Source organism: Marmota flaviventris, chromosome 14, assembly GCF_047511675.1.
Source record: "Marmota flaviventris isolate mMarFla1 chromosome 14, mMarFla1.hap1, whole genome shotgun sequence".
Classification (NCBI taxonomy): Eukaryota; Metazoa; Chordata; class Mammalia; order Rodentia; family Sciuridae; genus Marmota; species Marmota flaviventris.
In genome coordinates this window covers 89,009,145-89,028,715 of record NC_092511.1, presented here as the reverse complement: position 1 = coordinate 89,028,715, position 19,571 = coordinate 89,009,145, and the positions used below count along the sequence as shown (strand labels likewise).

Here is a 19,571-nt window from a genome sequence, read left to right as displayed (position 1 = left end):
AACAGACACGAGGCCGCCTGGGTTCTGTTCTGTTTCTGCCTCTGCCTGCGGTGTGGCTTCTCTGTGCCTTGGTGTCCTCGCAGGTCAGAAAGGAACCACAGCACCCAACACTGGTGGGGTGATCATGGGCTCCACGGTATGGGTGTTATCTCTGGCACCCATTTACCAGGTAGAGAAAAACATGAAGTCAAATGAAAACAGGCTGAAGCGAGCCACGGTGGTTTGGGATTTTTAATTGTTTCTGCCAGTGCTCGGCTCTAACCCACCCAGCGCAAGGCTGTTCTGCAGTGGGACCAAGGGTGACACAGGGTCTTCGCCCCTCAGTGACCTCTCCTGAAAGTCCAAGGACATCTTCCACAGGACATCCACAAACACCCATCACCCAAGAACGTAAAGGCTTCTTGATCCTTCCATGTTTTCCACCAAGAGTACTGCCTCTGAGCTCGTGGCCCCGGGGCTGCCCCCAGATAAGTACGACAACATATGAGTTTGTCTTTGGGCCCAGCATCTGTCAGAAGCAGCCCCTCCAGCATTGTCCAGGCTGCTCACCTGTCACAAGGGTAATCCACAGCCTTCTGCATGTCCTAAATGAGTCCCCAAAGAGTTGCGGAGGCTTGCAGTGTTAACGCTCTGCTCTTCTGGCATGCTGTGACCCACCACACAGCCACCAAGACCCTGAGCCTTGGTGCCTCTCTCAGGTCTCACACCTTTCTTAATTTACTAGATCGTCTGCTGGACTCCAGAAAGCAGCTGCCTACAGCTAATGACAAAATGCCACCCGCCCCTTAATGCCCTGCTGAGACAGGGAGGGAGGGTGTGGGCTGCAGGAACACCGTGCTCTCCCTCAAGGCGGCTGCTCTGAGGCCCTGGGACTGAACATAGGTGGTCTGGCGGGGGTCGGGGCCCAGGGCTACACACAGTCACCCTGGGTTGGCTACTTGTCTCCCTGGCTGGCAACCTTGCATGTGTGGAAGGGAAGGGAGTCAGCTCTGGAGCCCAGGCTCAAAGTCAAACACTAATAAACTACCTCTGCTCCGTGTCGTGAAGAGGCAGGGTGGGGCTCGGGGCTCCATCTTCAGCCACCAGTCCCCCAGGGAGCACGATCAGCAGAGCTCACTCAGGCTGGCATTCGAAACCCTGCCTGGTAGAGTCACTGCCACTCATCGTTCCACTTACAAAGCAGGAGACAAAACATTGTGTGAAACAGAAATCCTGGAGCACAGCCTTTGCCACCCTGCTGCCCCAGCATCCTCCAGGCCAGTGGCACGACCATGGCTACTGTGGCTGGTGGTCCCTGCCTCACCTCCAGGCGCTGCAGACAGGCCTCAGGGTCCCCCTGACCTGGGGCTGCTGCTTCTCAACTCTGGCCAGATGCCGAGCCCAGGCCCACACCGTCTGCATTCAGGGCTCTCTGGCGCCCCCGCCAGCTGCTTCCTGGACGTGCAGGCTCTCTGGACGCAGAAACTGCCCAGCACATGGGGAAAAGGACAAAGGGCCAGCTGTCACCCCTTGGCAACTTCTGCTCCCACAGTGGCCAAAGGGGCTGGAAGACAACACGGCCCAGTTCTCTTTGCCTTCATCATGAAACCGCTGAAAGCCAGGGGCTTCGGCAGGCTGCTTGGTCCCTGAGGTGGTTTCTCAATTCCAAGGGCTGCTCAGCAAAGCAGGTGATATCCAAGACAAGCCCTGCTGGTCCTGAACGGGCTGCGGGCTCCTGCTCTTAACCCCACAGCCCAGAATGGTTCCCATGTCCTCCTCTGTGACGTGCAGTGAGTGGTGAACATGAACCCAGGTCCAGCTGTGCTGAGCTGGGGAGGAAGTGCCCTGGACCAGACCCGACCAGATCTGCTGAGAAGGGGGCATCCCAGGAACCAGGCTCGCAGGTCCCAGAAGATGCTGCTCCCCTGGATGGCACCTTGTCACCTGGCCTAAGGGTTTCTCGACATTCAGAGGCCCAACCCTGATGACAGTTGGCGGAGCGACAGAATGACCATCTTCAAGGGGTCTTCAGACACTCAGCTCAGTGGGACCGTGCACCAGCCCAGGCCCACCGCGGGCAGCCATCACCAGCCTAGTAAGGAGGACGCGTGGCTTGGCGTCTTCAGGGGGCTGGAGGCAGGCGCTGTGGCAGGAGAGCAGTGAACAGGGTCAACATTTAGCCAGTGGCCACCTCCGACCCCTCACCCTCACCCCACTCTTCTGACATCCCAAGAAGTAGCCCTCAGCAGGGAAGAGGCTGAACACAGCACGTAAGCAGGAGCACCACACCCCTCCGGCGACGGCCCAGGCTCTGCAGCCCTCCCCCTCGCCTGCAAGACACAGGTGACAGCGCCTGCTTGCAGGGTGGTGCGAGGATCAGTGAGAGAGCTCACAGAGCACCCACAGTACCGTGGGTGCTCACCCCAAGGTCAGCTCTCCCTGGAGGACAGGAAGGAATGCAGACAGAGGGACCGGGAGGAACCGGGTGAGTCCCACAGGGCGACAGGACTGAAGGGAAGGCTCCTTGACTATTCTGACAACTGCGTTTTTAGGGCCTAGACATCTGGGGTGGAGTATGCCACAAACGCTGAGCCCGGGGGCGGGGGGGGGGGCCCTTGTCTGGCACACACAGGCCTGTCCCATCCTCAGCACCACACGTGCACAACCAAAAATACAAGGCTGGGGGGGCTGGGGCGGGGCTCAGCAGTGGATGTTTGCCTAGCACTGCGAGGCCCAGGTTCCATCTTTAGCACCACACAAAATAAACACATGCATAAATAAAAATAAAGGGATTGTGTCCAAGAAAAACAAAATTTAAAAAGCTGGGAGGAGGAGCCGAGGGGACGGCTGGCACCTGCTGTGCACGCCTTCCACAGCTTCTCCAGATGGCACCTGCAGGGAACCCTGGGAACGCAGTCAAGGGAGGAAGATGTGGCACGGGGAGGGGAAGGAAGAAGGGTGACCACGGAGACCTCCTGGGACAGCCTCCCTGCTGTCCAGCCCCAGGCTGCTGCAAGGCCCCCTACTGTGGGCAGCTAGAAGGCTGCCTCCAGCCTGCTGCAGTCCTGGGTGGCCAGGGGACCGTGCAAGTCCAGTCAGCTGTGACCATGAGCAAGAAGTCCATCCTCAGGACCCTGCAGGGCTCAACACAGCCTCTCCCTACAACAGGCCATTCCCACAAAGACAGGCGTGACTACCAGTCAGTGCCAGAAGCCACACAGATAATTGGGTGCCTTCACAGACCCTCCATAGCCTAGCTGAGGTTAGCAATCCTTCTAAACTCACTTCCATCCATTAATAATATGGTAGGTAAGCCCAGAATAAAAAGGATTGTTTTTTTTTTAAAACTTAAATACAATAAATTCATGATCACACATAAAAAGGTTAGCAACTCCTTCATATCAACAAACTATCCAGTGTGTGTTCAAATTTCCAATTGCCTCATAAATGTAAAATATGAGTGCTTTGTTTCTCACATTTAAACATTTGTGTTCCCGAAGCCCTAGGAGAGTCTGAGTAGCTACTAATCTCTCCACAACATTTACATATAAAAGCCAACTTCCTCACTGAACTAGATGAGAAAAGCAAAGCCCAGAAAGGTCAGGTAATTTGCTCAGGATCACACAGCTAGCTGAAAACAGATGGCCTCTTTGGTGATCTTTCCTTAATACCGTACTGTCTGGCAGTGTGAGTGAGGAGTCAGCAAGCCCTGATCTCATACCCACCTTCTGTTGGAAAAGGACCACCCTGGCCCACGCCCAACACCACACACCCATCTTTCTCAGGCAAAAGCCAATCTAACATCCACACCATTGGGTCCAAGAACAGAATTCTAACTACCCCGTCCTTCATTTCAGGGGTGGAGAACGAGACTCCCAGTGACCAGACTCTCTTCCCAGCACTAACCAGCTCCCTCCAGGCCACAGCAGGCCGGGGAGCAGCACCTGCTCTAGAGGGAAGGCACCTGAGGTCCAGCTCTGCACCAATGTGGCACCTGCAACAGCAGTCAGCCCGAGACAGGGTCCAAGGGCTTTGTGGGTCACTTCTATCAACCCACCAAGGACCAGAGCCTTTTTTACTAGTTAAATTGTTTTAGGGCATGAGAGGGGGGGGAAAAAAAACAACAACACACTTCCTGTTTCATTCTTTAAGGACCAGCTAGACAAGGACAGTGTGTGTGCACATGTACACATCCCACACACACGCAGAGGAGGGGAGAAGACAACTACCAGCCAATCTGACTGATAAACAGGCCAAAATCCCAAGTAAAAGATAATCAAAAGAAGAAACATGCTTTTCCTTGGAAATACTGTTTTTTTTTTCTCATTTTGTTCTCAGTTTTTGATAGGGTCTTGTTTCCTTTGTCTGCACAATAAAAATAAGTAAGGGATGTGTAAAAACAGAAGAATAGGAAACCAGGCATGGTGGTGCATGCCTGTAATCCCAGCTACACGGGAGACTGAGGCAAGATGATCCATCTCGAAAAGAACAGGACGTAATGAATGAGCCACTGAATCTAGAATTCAGACAGTTCAGTATGAGAAAATCTATTAAAGTAACTCATATTTTTAACTGATTAAAAAAAAAAAAGGAAATGTTCATACTCATTTATCTTACTGGATTATAAAAGACCAACAGACATAATTAAAGACCCATTATTTATCAAGAGAAAGGAAAAGAATAAAGATGATCTCAGCAAACTTCCTTGAGGATCTGCATTTTCTTCCTTTTCTTTTTCTTTTTTTTGTGTGTGTGGGGGGCACTGGGGACTGAACCCAGGGCCTTGTGCATGCCAATGACCTCTATGCCCAGCACCCCCAGGAGCTGCACTTTCAAACTACAGGAAGAGACAGATCCAGGCTACAGAACAGACTGGAATGTAAGAGCAGCAGAGTTCAATTGAGGACAGAAGATGGACTCATCCTTGCCTCTGTGAACACACAAAATAAAATTCCAAGTGGACTACGGAACAAAGCAATTCATAAAAGCAGTGCAAGAAAATACAGAAACAGAGCTTCATGATGGAATGACAGGAAAGCCCTGGTGGGGAGGCTGTCAGTGCTGGCTGAGTGGCAGCATGAGTTTGCGTAAGGCCACCAACTGTGCTCAAATGTGGCTAGTGTGGTAAACTGGATGCTGATGTATTTTGCCACAACTAAAAATTTAGAAAACAAAAAGATTATTTTTATATTCTTATGATAGGACTAGCTTCCTTCAGACACAAAACTTTGGATGCATATAGGGAAATATGTAAGGATTTTACTATATATATTAAATGTCCATATAATAAATAATCTTGAAATCAAAGCTAAGCACTCAATGCTTCAGTTAAAAAAAAAAAAAAAGACCAGCCACTAGCTAGAATAAACAGGTACTTTTACCCCTGTGGCTGGAACTGGAGATTGGCTAAATGAGTTGAAGGTAATTAGTCAGCAGCTGGCCAGATGTTAGCTGCACATACCCTCCACTTACTGGTCTCAAGCTCACAGAGACGCTCCTAGAGGGACACAAGCATCAGAAGCAAAGGCGCTCACCATGTGACAAAATGAAACCCAACCCTGCCCTTGGAGGTGGTGAGATGTGCTGTCAACATCCACGCAGTAAGAACTTGCCAACCTCTGAAGAGACGGACAGGTCTCTGCAACTGACAGGAAAACACGTCACAACACTATCCATAGACAAAGGCTCTTTACAATATAATCTATGCTCTGTGACCTCTTCTTTCCTAAAATAAGTAATAAACTCCCTATGAAGAAAAATCTGGGAGACCCCACATCAAGCTGTCAGAGTGAGATATCACCTCTGGGAGGAGCGTCATTTCTGTGATATTTGAATTAAAATTTAAAGTTAACATAACTGCTTTTATAGCTGAAAAAATAAGGAGTCAAATGAAAACAGTTCCGCCCTCTGCAAAAAGAGGCAGCTATGACCCTAACCAACAACGAATGCCAGGCACTGATCTCTCTGCAGTTTTCCCTGAAGAGGAAGAGGTGGAGGGCTTGTGGACAACAGCTCAGGAACTGTCACCTGCCCTGGCTCAACAGCGCACACTGGGGAAAAGCATGCTCAATACTGAACTGGACCATTTTAGGGTTTAACCTATAATCTTTGGGTGGCTCCTCAAATCGCCATTTTAAGATTAGAAACATTTCACTTGAAAAGGTCACAATGGAAACCAGATTGGCCAAGAGGAGCTGATGGGCAAGAGCTGTAAACCTGGCTGCACCCTGAAGACAGCAGTGAACACCGAGACCTCGAGAGGCTGGAAGAGGCCTGGAAAGCTGCAAGAGGCTGTGACCCCTTGAGTGCCACCCCTGCACAAGGAAGCCAAGAACAGGAGGGGGGGAGTCCAGGGAACGCCGCACACAGGCTCTGCTCACGTGCCAGAAACGAGGCTCCGCGCAACAGAGCTGTGAACTCCACATAGGAAGAAAACTTTGCGAGACCCACGTCAAGCTGTCATAGTGAGGTGTCACCTCTGTGAGACCTGGCCTGTCCACAGGCGCAATATAGCGGCAACCCCTGTGGCTGGCCATCCAGTCCACCAGCCCCATACTGCCCAGACTACAACCTGTGTCCTTGGTCCTTTCAGGCAGACTCACCTGGGAGCTAGAGGGCAGCACCTGGGAGGTGGCCTCCTCAGACGGAGCTGCTCCTGAGCCCATGGGACTCAGCGTGGTGATCCTGCTAGGCTGGCCACGGAGAGTCAGAGTGATGGTGGTGGGGACCTTCAGGCCTGAGGGCGACAGCAGGCAGGGTTTCTAGCCACAGTGCCCACTTTCTGCTGAGGCTTCCCGTCTCCCCAGCCTCCACCCCAGCGGGACATTTGTGCCCCACCAGTGAATCAGAAGCAGCAGGTAACCGCTGGTGTCCTCTCACCCTCTAGAGGATGGGTCCACACAGCTGAGCCCAAAGGTAAGGCCAGGACCCTGGGGGGTGGGGTTCAGACCTGGCCTGCGGAAGATGGAAAGGTCCCCGGGGAGAGCCCAGATCTGGAAGTCCCGACAGTTTCATGAGACTCACCTGATGCCTGGTTAGAGATCTGAGCCAGGCCAGGAAGGCTACTTGCTAACTTAGCAAGGCCCCCATTGGTCAGCAGCTGGTGGATGGCTGTGGGCTTCCCACCAGGAGTGGCACCCAAGGAGGAGAGGGTGGTAGCCACAGGGATGGTACGGACAATGGTGCTGGTGCCCGTGGTGATGGCACCCAGACTCTGCATGGGGGTGGGCAACTTCACACTGGCGGCCTATGGGACACACAAGCCCAGATGATCAGAAGCTGCCGCCTACCCGCAACATGCGAGCTTGGAGGGCCCCCAGACTATCACGTACTGAGCGCCTGCCACATGCAGGGTCCCCTTCCAGGGCCTGCACTTACACCTTACCCCTCATAACACTGTAAGGGAGCTACCACCACGATCTCATTTTACAGAAAGGTAAAGAATCTTGCCTAGGCCATAAGGTGAATAATGGATCTTAACCTCTGGCAGCCCCCGGCTGTGTGGCAGGACGGCTGTTTGTCCTTGGCCCACAACTCCTGGCCCAGTCACCCTGCCCAAACCAAACAAGGCAAGGAAGCCTCCTCCCGCAGCCGCCCAGCAGGGGAAGGCAGAGGCACACCTGCGGGGCTGGCCCAGGGCCAGGGAGGCCAGGGTTTGCGGAGGGGCCAGAGCTCTTGCTGCTGATGTCCTGCAAGCTGAAGCTGAGGCCCTGCAGGAGGCTGCTGGCTGATGTGGCGCCTAGGGGAGGACAGGACGGCACCAGTCCAGGTCAGTCACGTTCTTTTCGAGGACCACTTTCCAGCAACAGACCAAAAAGACAGCCAGGAGCAAGGAGGCTGGGCAAACAGATAGATACCTGGGAGGGAGCCGCCAGGAGAGGTGGCCACCAAGCGGCTCTGGAGTGTGTGCAGGGCGCTGGGTGTGGTGCTTCCAGAGACCACTGAGGGGGCTGGGCTGGCCGTGACACCTTCAGAAGCACTTGGCCTGGAAACACAGAGAACAGAAGCTTCACCCAAAGGTCAGAAGGCAACAGACCCCAGTGCCACATGAGGGACAAGCGGGCCCCAAGCTCTTCACCTGGACACCCCTGAACCACCCAGCTCTGGTCCTCCTAAGTCAGGCCTAAAGTAAAGAACTCAGGCCTCAGAGCAAGACCCAGGGCATGTTCCGCAATCTCTAAGTAAAAATGAGCCCTGGGCTGACCCAAATCAAAGACAGACATCCCCATGAGAAAGAAGCCACAGTCCCATGACCAACAGAACACAGACGCCACCATCTTTCCAAACAACAAATGAGCCAGATAAGGGGTGACAGGAAGAAGGGACCAGGACCAAACAAGCAAGACTCACCTGGCTGTGGGGAGCAGTCCACCTGCTGACGCCTGCCCCAGCGTCACAGCGATGGCCTTCCCGCCCGCCGCTGAGAGACGGAAACCACCAAAGTCACTGTCAGTCCTCCCTTCCCGAGACCCACAGCCCAGGCTAACCAGACATTAGGGGAAGACTGCAGGACGAAAGAGCACAGTTGTCAGAGGGGGGCTGGGGCTTGCCTCCCTCTACTTAAAGCTTTCTGGGGTCTCCCATCATCTTTCACTGAAACCAAAGCATGCAGCAGCCCTGCGGCGCTTCCCATCTCCCTTCCTGTCACCAGCACTCCGCCAGGCGTGCCAGCTCCATCTCCCGCACTCTCACACCTGCTGCAGCAGGGGGAAGGTGAGTCACCCACCCGTGGGGGCCAGGCCGAGGCCCAGATGGCCGGCCATCTTACTAAGGAGGCCAAGAGACTCACCATCTGGAGCTCCTCCTTGGGAAGCAACACAAGGCCCTCCAGCCGTGTCCCCCTGAGAAATAAGGGACACCTTGATCTTGGGTCGCTTGGAGGTCTTACTGCCGGGAAGGGGGCTGGAGGGGTGGTGCCGCTTCAGCTGAACCCTGAGCTCCTCCTTCTCTGCCTCTTCTGCTGGTTCTGATGAAATGGGAACTAAGAGACGGAGCTGAGGTGAGATCACCATGAGCCAAAACAGCACGTCCTCACTGCCAGTCACCGCCAGCAGCACGGGCCACCTTGGGAACCTACGGGGGAACCGCCCCACGTGGGGCCCACAGTCCACAAGCCCACCTCAGAGGAGGGCTCCACCCCACCCCCAGCTGCCCTGCAGTGGGAAGGTGAGGCTGTCAGCAGGCAGGATCTAGGGGCACACATGTTGCCGCCACCTGGCAAAGGTCACACCACAAACGGACTCACCATAGTGCAGTTGACAGTGCTGGCCAGAGAGAAGGAAGGTGACCACTTCCTGCTGCACGGCCTCCCCCCACCGTCCCTCAGCAGGGGGATGGTAAGCACTCTATGGAGAACCCACGGAGGAGCAGGCCACCTGCTCCCCTGTGAAAGGGAGCCCCTCAGCATGCTCTTGGGGGCTCCACCCTAAGGGCAGGAGGCTAAGGCCTCCCTGCCAAATGGAGGCCATGAGAAGCACTGTCACCAGGACTTGAGGCTGGCTCTGAGCAGCCACAAGGTGAGGGAGACCTCAGCCCAGGAAGCCTCACGCTCCTGCCCAGAGACAACAGGGCAGTGGGGGCCTATGCTGCGTCACCCACGCTAGTACAGAGAAGGCCATCTGCTAACACACTGACTTGAACAGACTCGTCATGCGCATGGCCACGCTTTTGCACCTACGCTGTCCTTAGGTGTCCTCACAGGTCCCCTCCCCCTGACGCCCAGAACTCCCCCCAGGCCCTCTCAACACAGGCGAGCAGGGCTAGAGGTGGGAAGGAGGGCAGCAGTCACACGAGGATGGGGGACTCCTGGCACGGGTCCACCAGAGGGCACCACCATGTTGGGGGTAGTGCTTAGGGACAAATACACTGGTTGAACTCAGAGGTGGCGGGGGGGGGGGGGGGGGGGCAGGAGCAGTGATGGGCTTCATGCTGGTGAAGGGCCAGTGTGCCTGCAGCTGCCAGGAATGAAACAAGGAGACAGAGGTGGGGGGCACACAGACAAGAAAACACGCCACAGGCTACAGGCCCAGGCACACACCGGAGCAGCAGAGCAAGAGCCACAGTGAAACAACCAGTCAGAGAGAAAGGAAAACCCCAGGAGAAGCAAACACAAGGACAGAGAACAAAGACCAAGGTGGGAAGGAAGGTGGGAAGAAGGGAATCGGCCCAAGAGAACCAGGAGCCAGGAGGAGGCAGAGGACAGGAGGAGACTACGGAGGTGAGGGAGAAGGAGGACAGCAGAGAAGAGCAATACTCACCAAAGAGACAGGAGGAGGCGCCAGGAGGAAGAGCTTTCCTCACCAGCATGTTTTGTTTCAGAAAAGCAGCAAACTGTGCTAGAAGGAATCAGAGAGAATTACAGAATCACAGCCAGCCAGAGGAACAGGAAAGAAGGAACAGGAAGAGATGAAAACGGTCCACGGGGCTCTCTGACGTCACTGCCAGGGTTTCCTGACCTGCCAGGCAGGAGCTCCACAGAATTATCTACACACTGGACAGGACGCATACAGCCTCACAGGGCCATGGTCAAGACTCACGAGCTGAGCAAGGCCAGGGCAAGAGGAAGGCGTGAACAGTGAGGGCTTCCTTTCTGTTGGCTATTATTCCATGCTCACCCACCAGCTCTGCTAAAGCCAGGCTTCCACAGCTGCTCCTATCTCCTACGGCACTCTGGGTGCTGTTTCAAGCCCAGCCCACCAGAACTAAGTAGATGCTCAACTAATCATGCCATCCATGAGCACCACAGACCACAGCTCTTCTTCATCAACCACCTAAAGGTACACCGCCCACCCAAGACTTGGCTCTGGCCAACACTCAGGAAAAGGACTGTCACAGGGCATCCAGGCAGATCGTAGGGGCCAAGCCCCCTTTTTGCCTTTGCCCACGCAATCACCCTCTGCTCCCGGTTAGCATTCTTATGAGCAATCTCCCAAGAGGCCTGGGGATAAGTTCTGACCTCGTGACTCCACCAAAAGCAACACAGGGGTGTCAAGCCGATCCGCCTCCTCTCGTCCGAGTCCTCTACCTGATAGCCATCTCCAGCCACTGCCCCTTCCGAGCACTCTCACTTCCAACTGAGAACCTTGATGATCTGTGCACTTGGATATGTCATCAAGTATCTTGGCCTTAGCTCAGGGTTGCCCACCAGGATGACTATGGCTCAGGGAAGGGACTGTTGCTGCTGCTTCCTTGACCCAACAACCTCCTCTACAGCTCCTCACATGGCCTTGCGGTCTCCACACTGAGCTCAACCACACAAGCATTTCCCTCTACGCTTATCTGTAGAGTTCTGATCAACTCTGTGGAAGGTCCCAGAGTGAGAACCTTAACCTTGAAGAAAGGCAAAGCAAAGGAAGGGCCTACACCAGGTGACATGCCCTAGAACCTGATGACTAAAATCGGTCACTCCATACACACACCGTCAGCAGGAGTGGCTGACGAGGCTTAGAGCAAGGGAAGACAACAGCTTCCCCAATTAGAGGTTAGAAAAAAAGGTTAGGCCAACGTGCACGAGTCAGCTCATAAACCTGACAACACACCAAGGCAAAGCTGTGACTAGTGACCACAAAGCCCCAGTAACGCACAGCCTTTGGGATTCACTGTAACCTAATTCTGCCTGGACAGGAATGTGGGAAAGGAGCCACTCATACTCTCCTGGAAAAAGCTGCAGACCCAGTGCTTCCCAACCACCACCTGAAACCCCCTGCCGAAGACAGAACCCACAAGAGGCCACTGGGCCCGGAGCTTGTACCCTGGGCTTGTTTGTGGGTCAGCATGGCTTCTGCCCGCTGCACGTGTCTCTTCAGCAGCTGGGAGCTCCCGATCTGGCTGGACTTCTGAGCAGAGGTCACTGTGGTCACTTTGGTCTTGGGACTGGAGGTGGGGCTGCTGGACACACTGGAGAGATCCTGAGGAGAAGGCCAAGAGATGAGCTAATGTTGCTTGGAATTGGACCATAGTCAGCAGGTCCCCCTGGAGCCTCCTCAGAGGGACTCATAAGCACCCACAGGAGGCTGGAGAGCCCACAGCGAGGTCCTCACACTCAGCAAGAAGGCTCCCTCCCGCCCACCCTACCTCTGAGCCTGAGGGTGAGGCGGGCAGCTTGGCGGCCGGGGAAGCAGGTCGACTGCCCCGCTCAGGGACTTCAAAGGCCAGGTCTCTTCGGGCCACGTCACGGGGCTTCTTCTTCTTCTCAGCATCCTGATCCCGAGGCTCCGAGCCCACATGGCCCTCAGAGCGAGTGAGCACTCCCGTCAGGAAGTCCACAATCTCATCCTGGTGCAAATGAGTCCTCCATCAGAGGACAGAAACTCCCAGAGAGCATCAAGCCAATGGGACCCTACTGTGGCTTTGGCCTGAGTGTGCTGGTGCTCCCCCACTCACAGCGCCTGCGCAAAGCCCAGGCTTCCACACAGCTGCAGGTGCCTCTGTGTCCTCCATCCCACTCCCGCAGACCCTCTCTCCTGCCGCTTGGCCTCCGCCCAGGTCATCACTCTCCTTCACTTGTGATTTAGGCCTACCAGAGGCCCCAGGGATACCCCGCACCCTTCAGCGAGCTGCTGCCAAGACAGCACCTAAAAGGCAACAGAGGCGGGCCTCGCCAAGAGAAGCACGAGACAAGGGCTCACCTGAATACATCTGTCCACCATGCTTTGAGTCAACCCTTCTGATTTCTTCTTTGCTTTGCTTATTCTAAGAGATAAAAAGAAGAAAATGCTTACTTTTTAAATATTCCATAGCATCCTAAGGAAATAAGAATTTATTTCTCTTTTATCACTTCCTGAACCCAGGAAGTAGCGCTTTATTAGCCCTCAGGCAGGTGACACAACCTCTCTGAGCTTGTGTTTACATCACAAAATGAGGAATCATAATACTCATTCAGGAAGTTGTGGGACTGAGCTAAACAACCCACCTGGAAAAGCAGGCACAGTGCCTGGGACTATCCCCTCCACAACTACCACACCTCTGTCTCAATAGGTAAAGTCCACCTGGACTTCGAGGCCCTGAGAGGCCCCCAGACCCAGTCTCCAAGCCTAAGGTTAGTGGTTTAGCAGAAGAAAGGGGGTTCCAGGCTAGTTCTGAAAGGGTAAGAGAAAATGACCATAGTTGGCTGGATTCCCCACTTTGAGAGCTAGCCTTGAATACCCTGGCTTCTGATCAGAGATCCTGGCAAAGGGACAACCAAGTCCCCACACTACAGGACGGAGAACAGTATTACCGAAACTCCAAATCCTGAAATCCCAATTGACTGCTGTTGCCTCTGAACCTGTTAACACCCTCATTTCTCAGATGAGGACAGTGAGTGCCCAAATTTCTGAGCAAAAGGGTCAATATCAATGGAGGCTCCCAGTTCTCTGTCCAATACTCGACACACGCAGCCAGGCACGCAGTGATTCCTGTGATCCCAAACACTGAGGAGGCTGAGCAGGAGGAGCCAAAGTCTGAGGCCCATTTTAGCAGCTTAATGAGGCTCTGCCTCAAAATTAAAAAAAAAAAAAAAAAAAAAACCCCAAACCACCACATGAATGTCATAAGCAGCCCACAAGGAAAGTGGGGAGCAGCAGTCACCTCTCCGCACTCCCTACAGAAACTCAGCACACATAACTTTCTCCCGTAGACGAGAAGGTCTGAATTACTAAGAAAACCAATGTAAATAAAAGATGCACCCTCTTTTTTAGTACACTTCATGACAACACTACTAAAGTTCTCTGTCCCAGCATCGAAAGGCAAAAGCAGTCATCTCGTTCCAAACTTTAGCTGTACTTGTACTCCAACATATATCAAAAGAGGCTTAATGCAAATAACATCTACCTTCACTCATCCTCAATAGAAACACAATTTTTAAAAATGCCTACTCCAGTGAAAGTACATTGACAAGGGGCTGGGGTTGTGGCTCAGAGGCAGAGCACACTAGCCTGGCATGCGTGAGGCACTGGGCTTGATCCTCAGCACCACATTAAAAAAAAAAAATAATAAAGATATTGTGTCCACCCATAACCAAACAAACAAATAAATAAATAAAAGAAGTACATTGACAAAAGAGTATTTCTGCAGTGTCTCAAGGAGGCTTCCCCCTACAAGATAACTACTAACTACAAAGGGAAAAACCGTAATTTCGTTGTAGAGAACCTGGAAGAAGCCACCTAAACCACTGTAGCAGAGGGACTATCAGTGGTGATAATCTGTGACAGGAGGAACAGGAATTCTGTTATGGGAGTAAATGATAAGGGCCAAGAACACAACCTTCTGTGGCATTCCTGCCAAAAATGCATGTCTTCAATGTAACCAAGAAGAAAAGTGAAAACCCCAAAGCGAGGGACCGTCTACAAAATAACTGGCCAATAATTTTCAAGTGTCAAGGTCATAAAGACAAAGGAAGCCTCATATGGCGGTGCACACCTGTAAACCCAGCAACTCAGGAGGTTGAGGCAGGCACTACAAGTTTGAATTCAGTCTGGGCAGCCTAGTCTCTGTCTCAAAACAAAGCTGGTGGCGGTTCGGGAGGCTGAGGCAGGGGGATCTCAAGTTCAAAGCCAGCCTCAGCAACTTAGCAAAGCCCTCAGCAACTCAGTGAAACCCTGTCACAAAATAAAAAATAAAAAGGGTTGGAGATGTGGCTCAGTGATGAAGTATCCCTGGATTAAATCCCCAGTACCAAAAATTAAATAAACTAAAATAAGTAAAACCCAAAAAGGGCGAGAGTGTAGCTTGTGGCAGAGCACCCTTGGACTCAGTGCCCAGTGCCATGGGGTGGGAATGGGGAGACAAAGGAAGGAGACTGAAGATGCATGGCCACCACAGAGTTATGTGGGATCCTGGATTATGTTGAACCAGTTATGTGGAACTGGGAAAAGGGCCTTAGGGAGACAACTGATGAGACCTGAGTCTACAGATTAGCTAATGCCATTACAACAATGTTCACTTCCTGACTTTGAGAATTATCCTTCAGTTATGCAACATGCCAACATTTGGGAAATCCAGGGGAAGGGCATATGATTTTTCTTGTCCTCAGTTTTGTAATTCTTTAAAAAATATTTTTATAGTAGATGAACACAATACCTTTATTTTATTTTTATATGGTGCTGAGGATCAAACCCAGTACCTCACACATGCTAGGCAAGTGTTCTACCAACTGAGCTATAACCCCAGCCCTGTAACTTTTTTTTTTTTTTTTTGCTTTATCCACCATTGTTTTTTCTTTTTTTTTTGGTTAAATTTTTTCTTTTTTTTTTTTTATTGGTTGTTCAAAACTGTAACTTTTTTTTATAGATCTAAAATTAATAAAAAATATTTCAATGCCTACTGTTAACTATTAAGCAGGTTATCCGCCGGTTATGGTGCACCTTACAGCATTCCTCCAACACTGTGACAACCCCAGGAGAACCTACCCACCTGAGATTGTCATCAGCTCCCCCAACAACCACCAAGCTGTTTTCAGCACGGATCTTCTCCCGGAAGTCCTCCATGGCTTCAGGGTGACACTGTAGGGAATTCTGACCAATGACAAAGAGGACTGGAGTCTTCATATCCAAGAGGGGATCATCCACATCCTAAAAGAGGTACAGGGTTAGATCTGGCCAGTTCACACTTAGCACTGACCCCAGCACAAACAAGGACGTGCTTCTTCTGTCCCCTTCCCCCACTGTCAGTGACCCAGCTTCATCTCACTCTTACCCCTCGGGGGCCGTCCACAGTGAGCAGAGGAAACCCAAGGCAGACAACTGCAGTGACATACTCCATGACTGACACCTGTGGATAATAGCACAGTCTGTCTGAAGGGAAATGACTTCACTGTACCTCAGCCTGCCCAGTGTCGAGGTGATGTGCAGATCCACTGGCCAGCCCCACTTCCTCTTCCCCTGTCCTAACACAAGATGTACTGTCCCACGGCAGCTACCACGGAGAGAAGTGGAGTCCTCTCAGATGGGGAACCACAGAAAGGGAGGTTTCTTATTTCAACCTTGTCAACCTGCTAGGCCGAGACTTCTCGTCTCTTTTCTCCACCAAGAGTAAATACACAGCAACAAGCGTTGCCTTTCTCCCTTAAGTAGAGAAAGATCTTTCTGCTCCAGACGTCTCAGACTGTGGAACAGTCTGATTCCCCCTCCCTAGGAGCAGGAGTGAGGGTGGCCGCCATCTCCCTCTCTGGGCTCTCGATATCTACTCCACCAGACTTGACCAACTGGGGCTCTGGACACATCAGGGGTACTTACACAAACTGGCGGACACGTAGTACAAAGGAAGGGACAGAACATGAACACAACATCAAATTCCAGAGCTATTAATTTGTGCCTACGAGATTAATTTTTTTAGTTGGGAGAATCCTATGGTACTTATACGTGGAAAAAAAGGAATCCAGGAGTTTTTATGTTTTTTTTTTTTTTTTAAGAAATGCTGAAATGTGTAAAATGAAAGATATGATATTTTCTTCAAAATAACCTGAGTGGTAGAGAAAGCAGAGGAAGGGGAAAGATGGAGCCAGCCTGCCATGAGCTGGTCACTGGTAAAACTAGGCAAGAGGTCTGTGGTGTACTCACCAGCTTTTCTCTGCTTTGATTCCTGCTTTTCTACAATAAAGTTAAAATTTCTACAATAAAGTTAAAAACTAAAGTCTGGGCTGGGGCTGTAGCTCAACTCCAAAGCACTTGCCTTGCACATGAAGCACTGGGTTCAATCCTCAGCACCACATAAAAAAATTAAGTTATTTTAAAAAAACTTTAAAAAATAAAACAACTACAGTTTTGTCTTTTACAGTTAAAATGCAATCATACAGTAATCATCTGGCACTGGGACCGAAACACCATGAGGCCTCAACGGTGGCCCTCAGAAGCAAGTAGTACTGTACCCCAAGACGCCTCCAAATGTGACGGACACCACTTACCTGACAGGCCACCAAAGCTCCTGTGTTCCAGCCGATCAAGATGATGGGCTTGTGTGGGAAATGGCTGTGAATCTTCGTGGGAGGAGAAAGACGACAGTGAGTAGGAGGCTGCGCTGGGGCAGACCCCCCAGCACACCGGCGTCCAGGCCACCCAAGGCGGGGGCATTCTCACCTCCAGTACTTTGCTTCTCACCGCCCCGATCATATGCTCAAGGCACTGCAGAAGGCCCACCCCACTGCCGTTGTTCAGCAGATGGGTGGCGACAGGAATGACCTAGAGGAAAGAAGGGCACCATGCCACAGCGGTAAGTCCAATCTCTCATTCTGCCTAATCTGCTCTGAATCCCTCAACCTCACAGCAAGCGCTGTTTGAACACCAGACAAGAGCCCTGGATGGGATGTTCCTCGTTTCAAGTGCGTCCATTTTGACCACCCCCTGCGCTGCTTCTCTTCCAGCCTCCAAGACCTTATTCCCACCCGGAGCCGTGCTCTTGCCCCCCACAAACCTTGCCTAAGCAGGAGAGCTGAGACTGCCAGAAGCGGTGGCGGCGTGAGGTGGGGAACACAGAGCTGGAGGGGCCCGAGGAGGCGATGAGGATCAGAGGAGAGCCAGGGAGTTTGCTCTGAGAAGAGAGAGTCCCACCTGGTGAGTGAGAGACTCATCCCAACCCCCAGGACTGCCTCTCTAGGCTGAGCACCCAACCCACGACCTTTGTTTATGGAACTATGTTAGGCACTGATAGACGAGTGATTAAGGGAAACGTTACATCCTCCCCAGCCAGGGCTTGAGTCAGAACATCTCACTGCCAGTTATGGCTGAGCCCCTCAACTCACTGGCTTGTTATGAGAAAGCACCCCCACAGCAGGGTCCCAGGGCCTCTTCAGCAGCAGTGACAAGGCCTCAGCTCCTGCGGCCCCAGTCTTCGTGTTGGACGACACAAGCATGCGGTCAATCAAGGTCGGGATCTAGAAGGAAGAAGTTGGAGATGCTTCAGTGTGAAGCACAGGTACAAATAAGTGGCTGCGTGAAGCTGCGTGAAAAGCATGTCCCCAGTGTGTAAGGACAGTGAGTGCGCTCCTTTTGAAAGCAAACTGGTGAAATGCATCTGGGACCTTAGTTTATTCTCATCACTGTTCCAAAGGATTTCACTTCTGAGAACCTTCCCTCAAGAATTATATCAAGCCAGGCATAATGGTGCATGCCTGTAATCCCCAGCAACTTGAGAGGTTGAGGTAGGAGGATCGCAGGTTCAAAGCCAGCCTCAGCAAGTTAGTGAGGCCCTAAGTGACAGCGAGACTCTGACTCACAATAAAAAAATTAAAAGGCTGAGATGTGGCTCAGTGGTTAAGGGTGCAGGGAAGCAGGGCTGCCCCCGGGTTCAATCCCTGGTACCAAAAAAAAAAGAAATTATATAAAAAATACACACACACACACACACGAACAAGGAGAGCTTTGCACAGAGACAAATTCTCTGTCAACAACAATCAAAACACAGAAACAACCTAAATGAGTAGCTAAGTAAATTATCAACCTAACTGGATATTATGGATTATTTTCTTTTTGGGTACCATGAAGTAAACCCAGGGGCACTTAACCACTGAGTCACATCTCCAGCCCTTTTTATTCTTTATGTTGAGACAGGGTCTCGTTAAAGTTGCTTGAGGCCTCACTAGTTGCTTGAGGCTGGCTTTGAACTCATGATGCTCCTGGCTCAGCCTCCAGAGCTACGGGGATTACACAAGTACACCATCACGCCCAGCATGGATTATTTTCAAATACTTACTAAATCAGGTATAACCTACAGAAATAATTGGCACCAGGCATGGTAGCCATGCTGTAATCTCAGTGACTTGAAGGATTCTAAGTTTGAGGTCAGCCTGAGCTATAAGACCCTGTCTCAAAATTCAAATAAATAAAAGGTTTGGGGATACAGGTCAGTGGTACAGCACCCCTGGTTCAATCCCTAATACTGAGAGACAGAGAGAAACAGACAGAAAGAGACAAAGAAGGAAGAAATATTTTTGCTAAAATGCTATAGGTAAGACAAAAAAAAAAAAATTATTTCTACTCAGAAAAAAAAGGCTTATGTAAAACATGCCAAATGTCAGTATAATAATGATCACTGTGGAATTATGGGTGACTTTTCTTTATGTATTTTTGTATTTTCTAAATTTCCTCAGTGAACATTTGCTGATTTTATAATTTTTTTAAAAAATTGCATTTTCTTCTAGAGTATAGCCTTCAAGTTGTGGCTTGTTAATGAAACCTATTATTGTGTTCAAAAAACACATCCAACTATATTGTGTATATCATGATTTATCCATATCCTGTTTTTTACTAGCCACCAAAGATGTGACCTTGGAGATGTATAAATATAGGTTTAAAACATGCTGATGCTTACACTGCAAAGAACTATCTGTGTGAATTGCACACTGCCCACAAGAGGCCAAAGTGATCTCATGGAAGGAAAAGGTTTTTACACATTGGAGATCCTTTTCAGAAAGAAAAAAAAAAAAAGTTTTTGAGAGATTGGAGAATGAAAAGTATGGTTTGATGCAGGTTGTTAGACTTCAGAGATACCAGGAAAAGATAGGCCACTCTCAATTTGAAGAGAGAGAAACCAGGGGCTCAGTGACAGGGCACTTGCCTAGCATTCACAAGGCCCTAAGGTTCGGTCCCCACCCAGCACTGCCAACACAAAAAGAGATTAAA

General features: G+C 51.2%; 1 protein-coding gene across 6 annotated transcripts in view; it reads right to left on the bottom strand.

Moving 5' to 3' along the window:
* Window positions 1-213: 213 nt before the first annotated feature.
* The window catches only part of Kansl3 (KAT8 regulatory NSL complex subunit 3), a 39,827-nt gene continuing 20,469 nt past the window's right edge, over window positions 214-19,571 (bottom strand). For 3 of the 6 annotated variants that reach the window (XM_071601878.1, XM_071601879.1, XM_071601880.1), the window contains exons 6-23: window positions 17,693-17,824; window positions 17,365-17,481; window positions 17,031-17,132; window positions 16,859-16,930; window positions 15,652-15,726; window positions 15,370-15,527; window positions 12,606-12,669; window positions 12,052-12,252; window positions 11,729-11,885; window positions 10,236-10,313; window positions 8,768-8,959; window positions 8,329-8,398; window positions 7,836-7,963; window positions 7,599-7,717; window positions 7,003-7,225; window positions 6,582-6,715; window positions 5,514-5,623; window positions 214-2,122 (exon numbers count right to left, since the gene is read on the bottom strand). In XM_071601878.1, the coding sequence (XP_071457979.1) occupies window positions 2,008-2,122; window positions 5,514-5,623; window positions 6,582-6,715; window positions 7,003-7,225; window positions 7,599-7,717; window positions 7,836-7,963; window positions 8,329-8,398; window positions 8,768-8,959; window positions 10,236-10,313; window positions 11,729-11,885; window positions 12,052-12,252; window positions 12,606-12,669; window positions 15,370-15,527; window positions 15,652-15,726; window positions 16,859-16,930; window positions 17,031-17,132; window positions 17,365-17,481; window positions 17,693-17,824 (2,247 nt within the window). In that variant the 3' untranslated portion in view covers window positions 214-2,007. The remainder of the gene's footprint in view (window positions 2,123-5,513; window positions 5,624-6,581; window positions 6,716-7,002; window positions 7,226-7,598; window positions 7,718-7,835; window positions 7,964-8,328; window positions 8,399-8,767; window positions 8,960-10,235; window positions 10,314-11,728; window positions 11,886-12,051; window positions 12,253-12,605; window positions 12,670-15,369; window positions 15,528-15,651; window positions 15,727-16,858; window positions 16,931-17,030; window positions 17,133-17,364; window positions 17,482-17,692; window positions 17,825-19,571) is intronic. The other 3 variants (XM_071601882.1, XM_027919774.2, XM_071601883.1) reach the window with 3 other exon arrangements.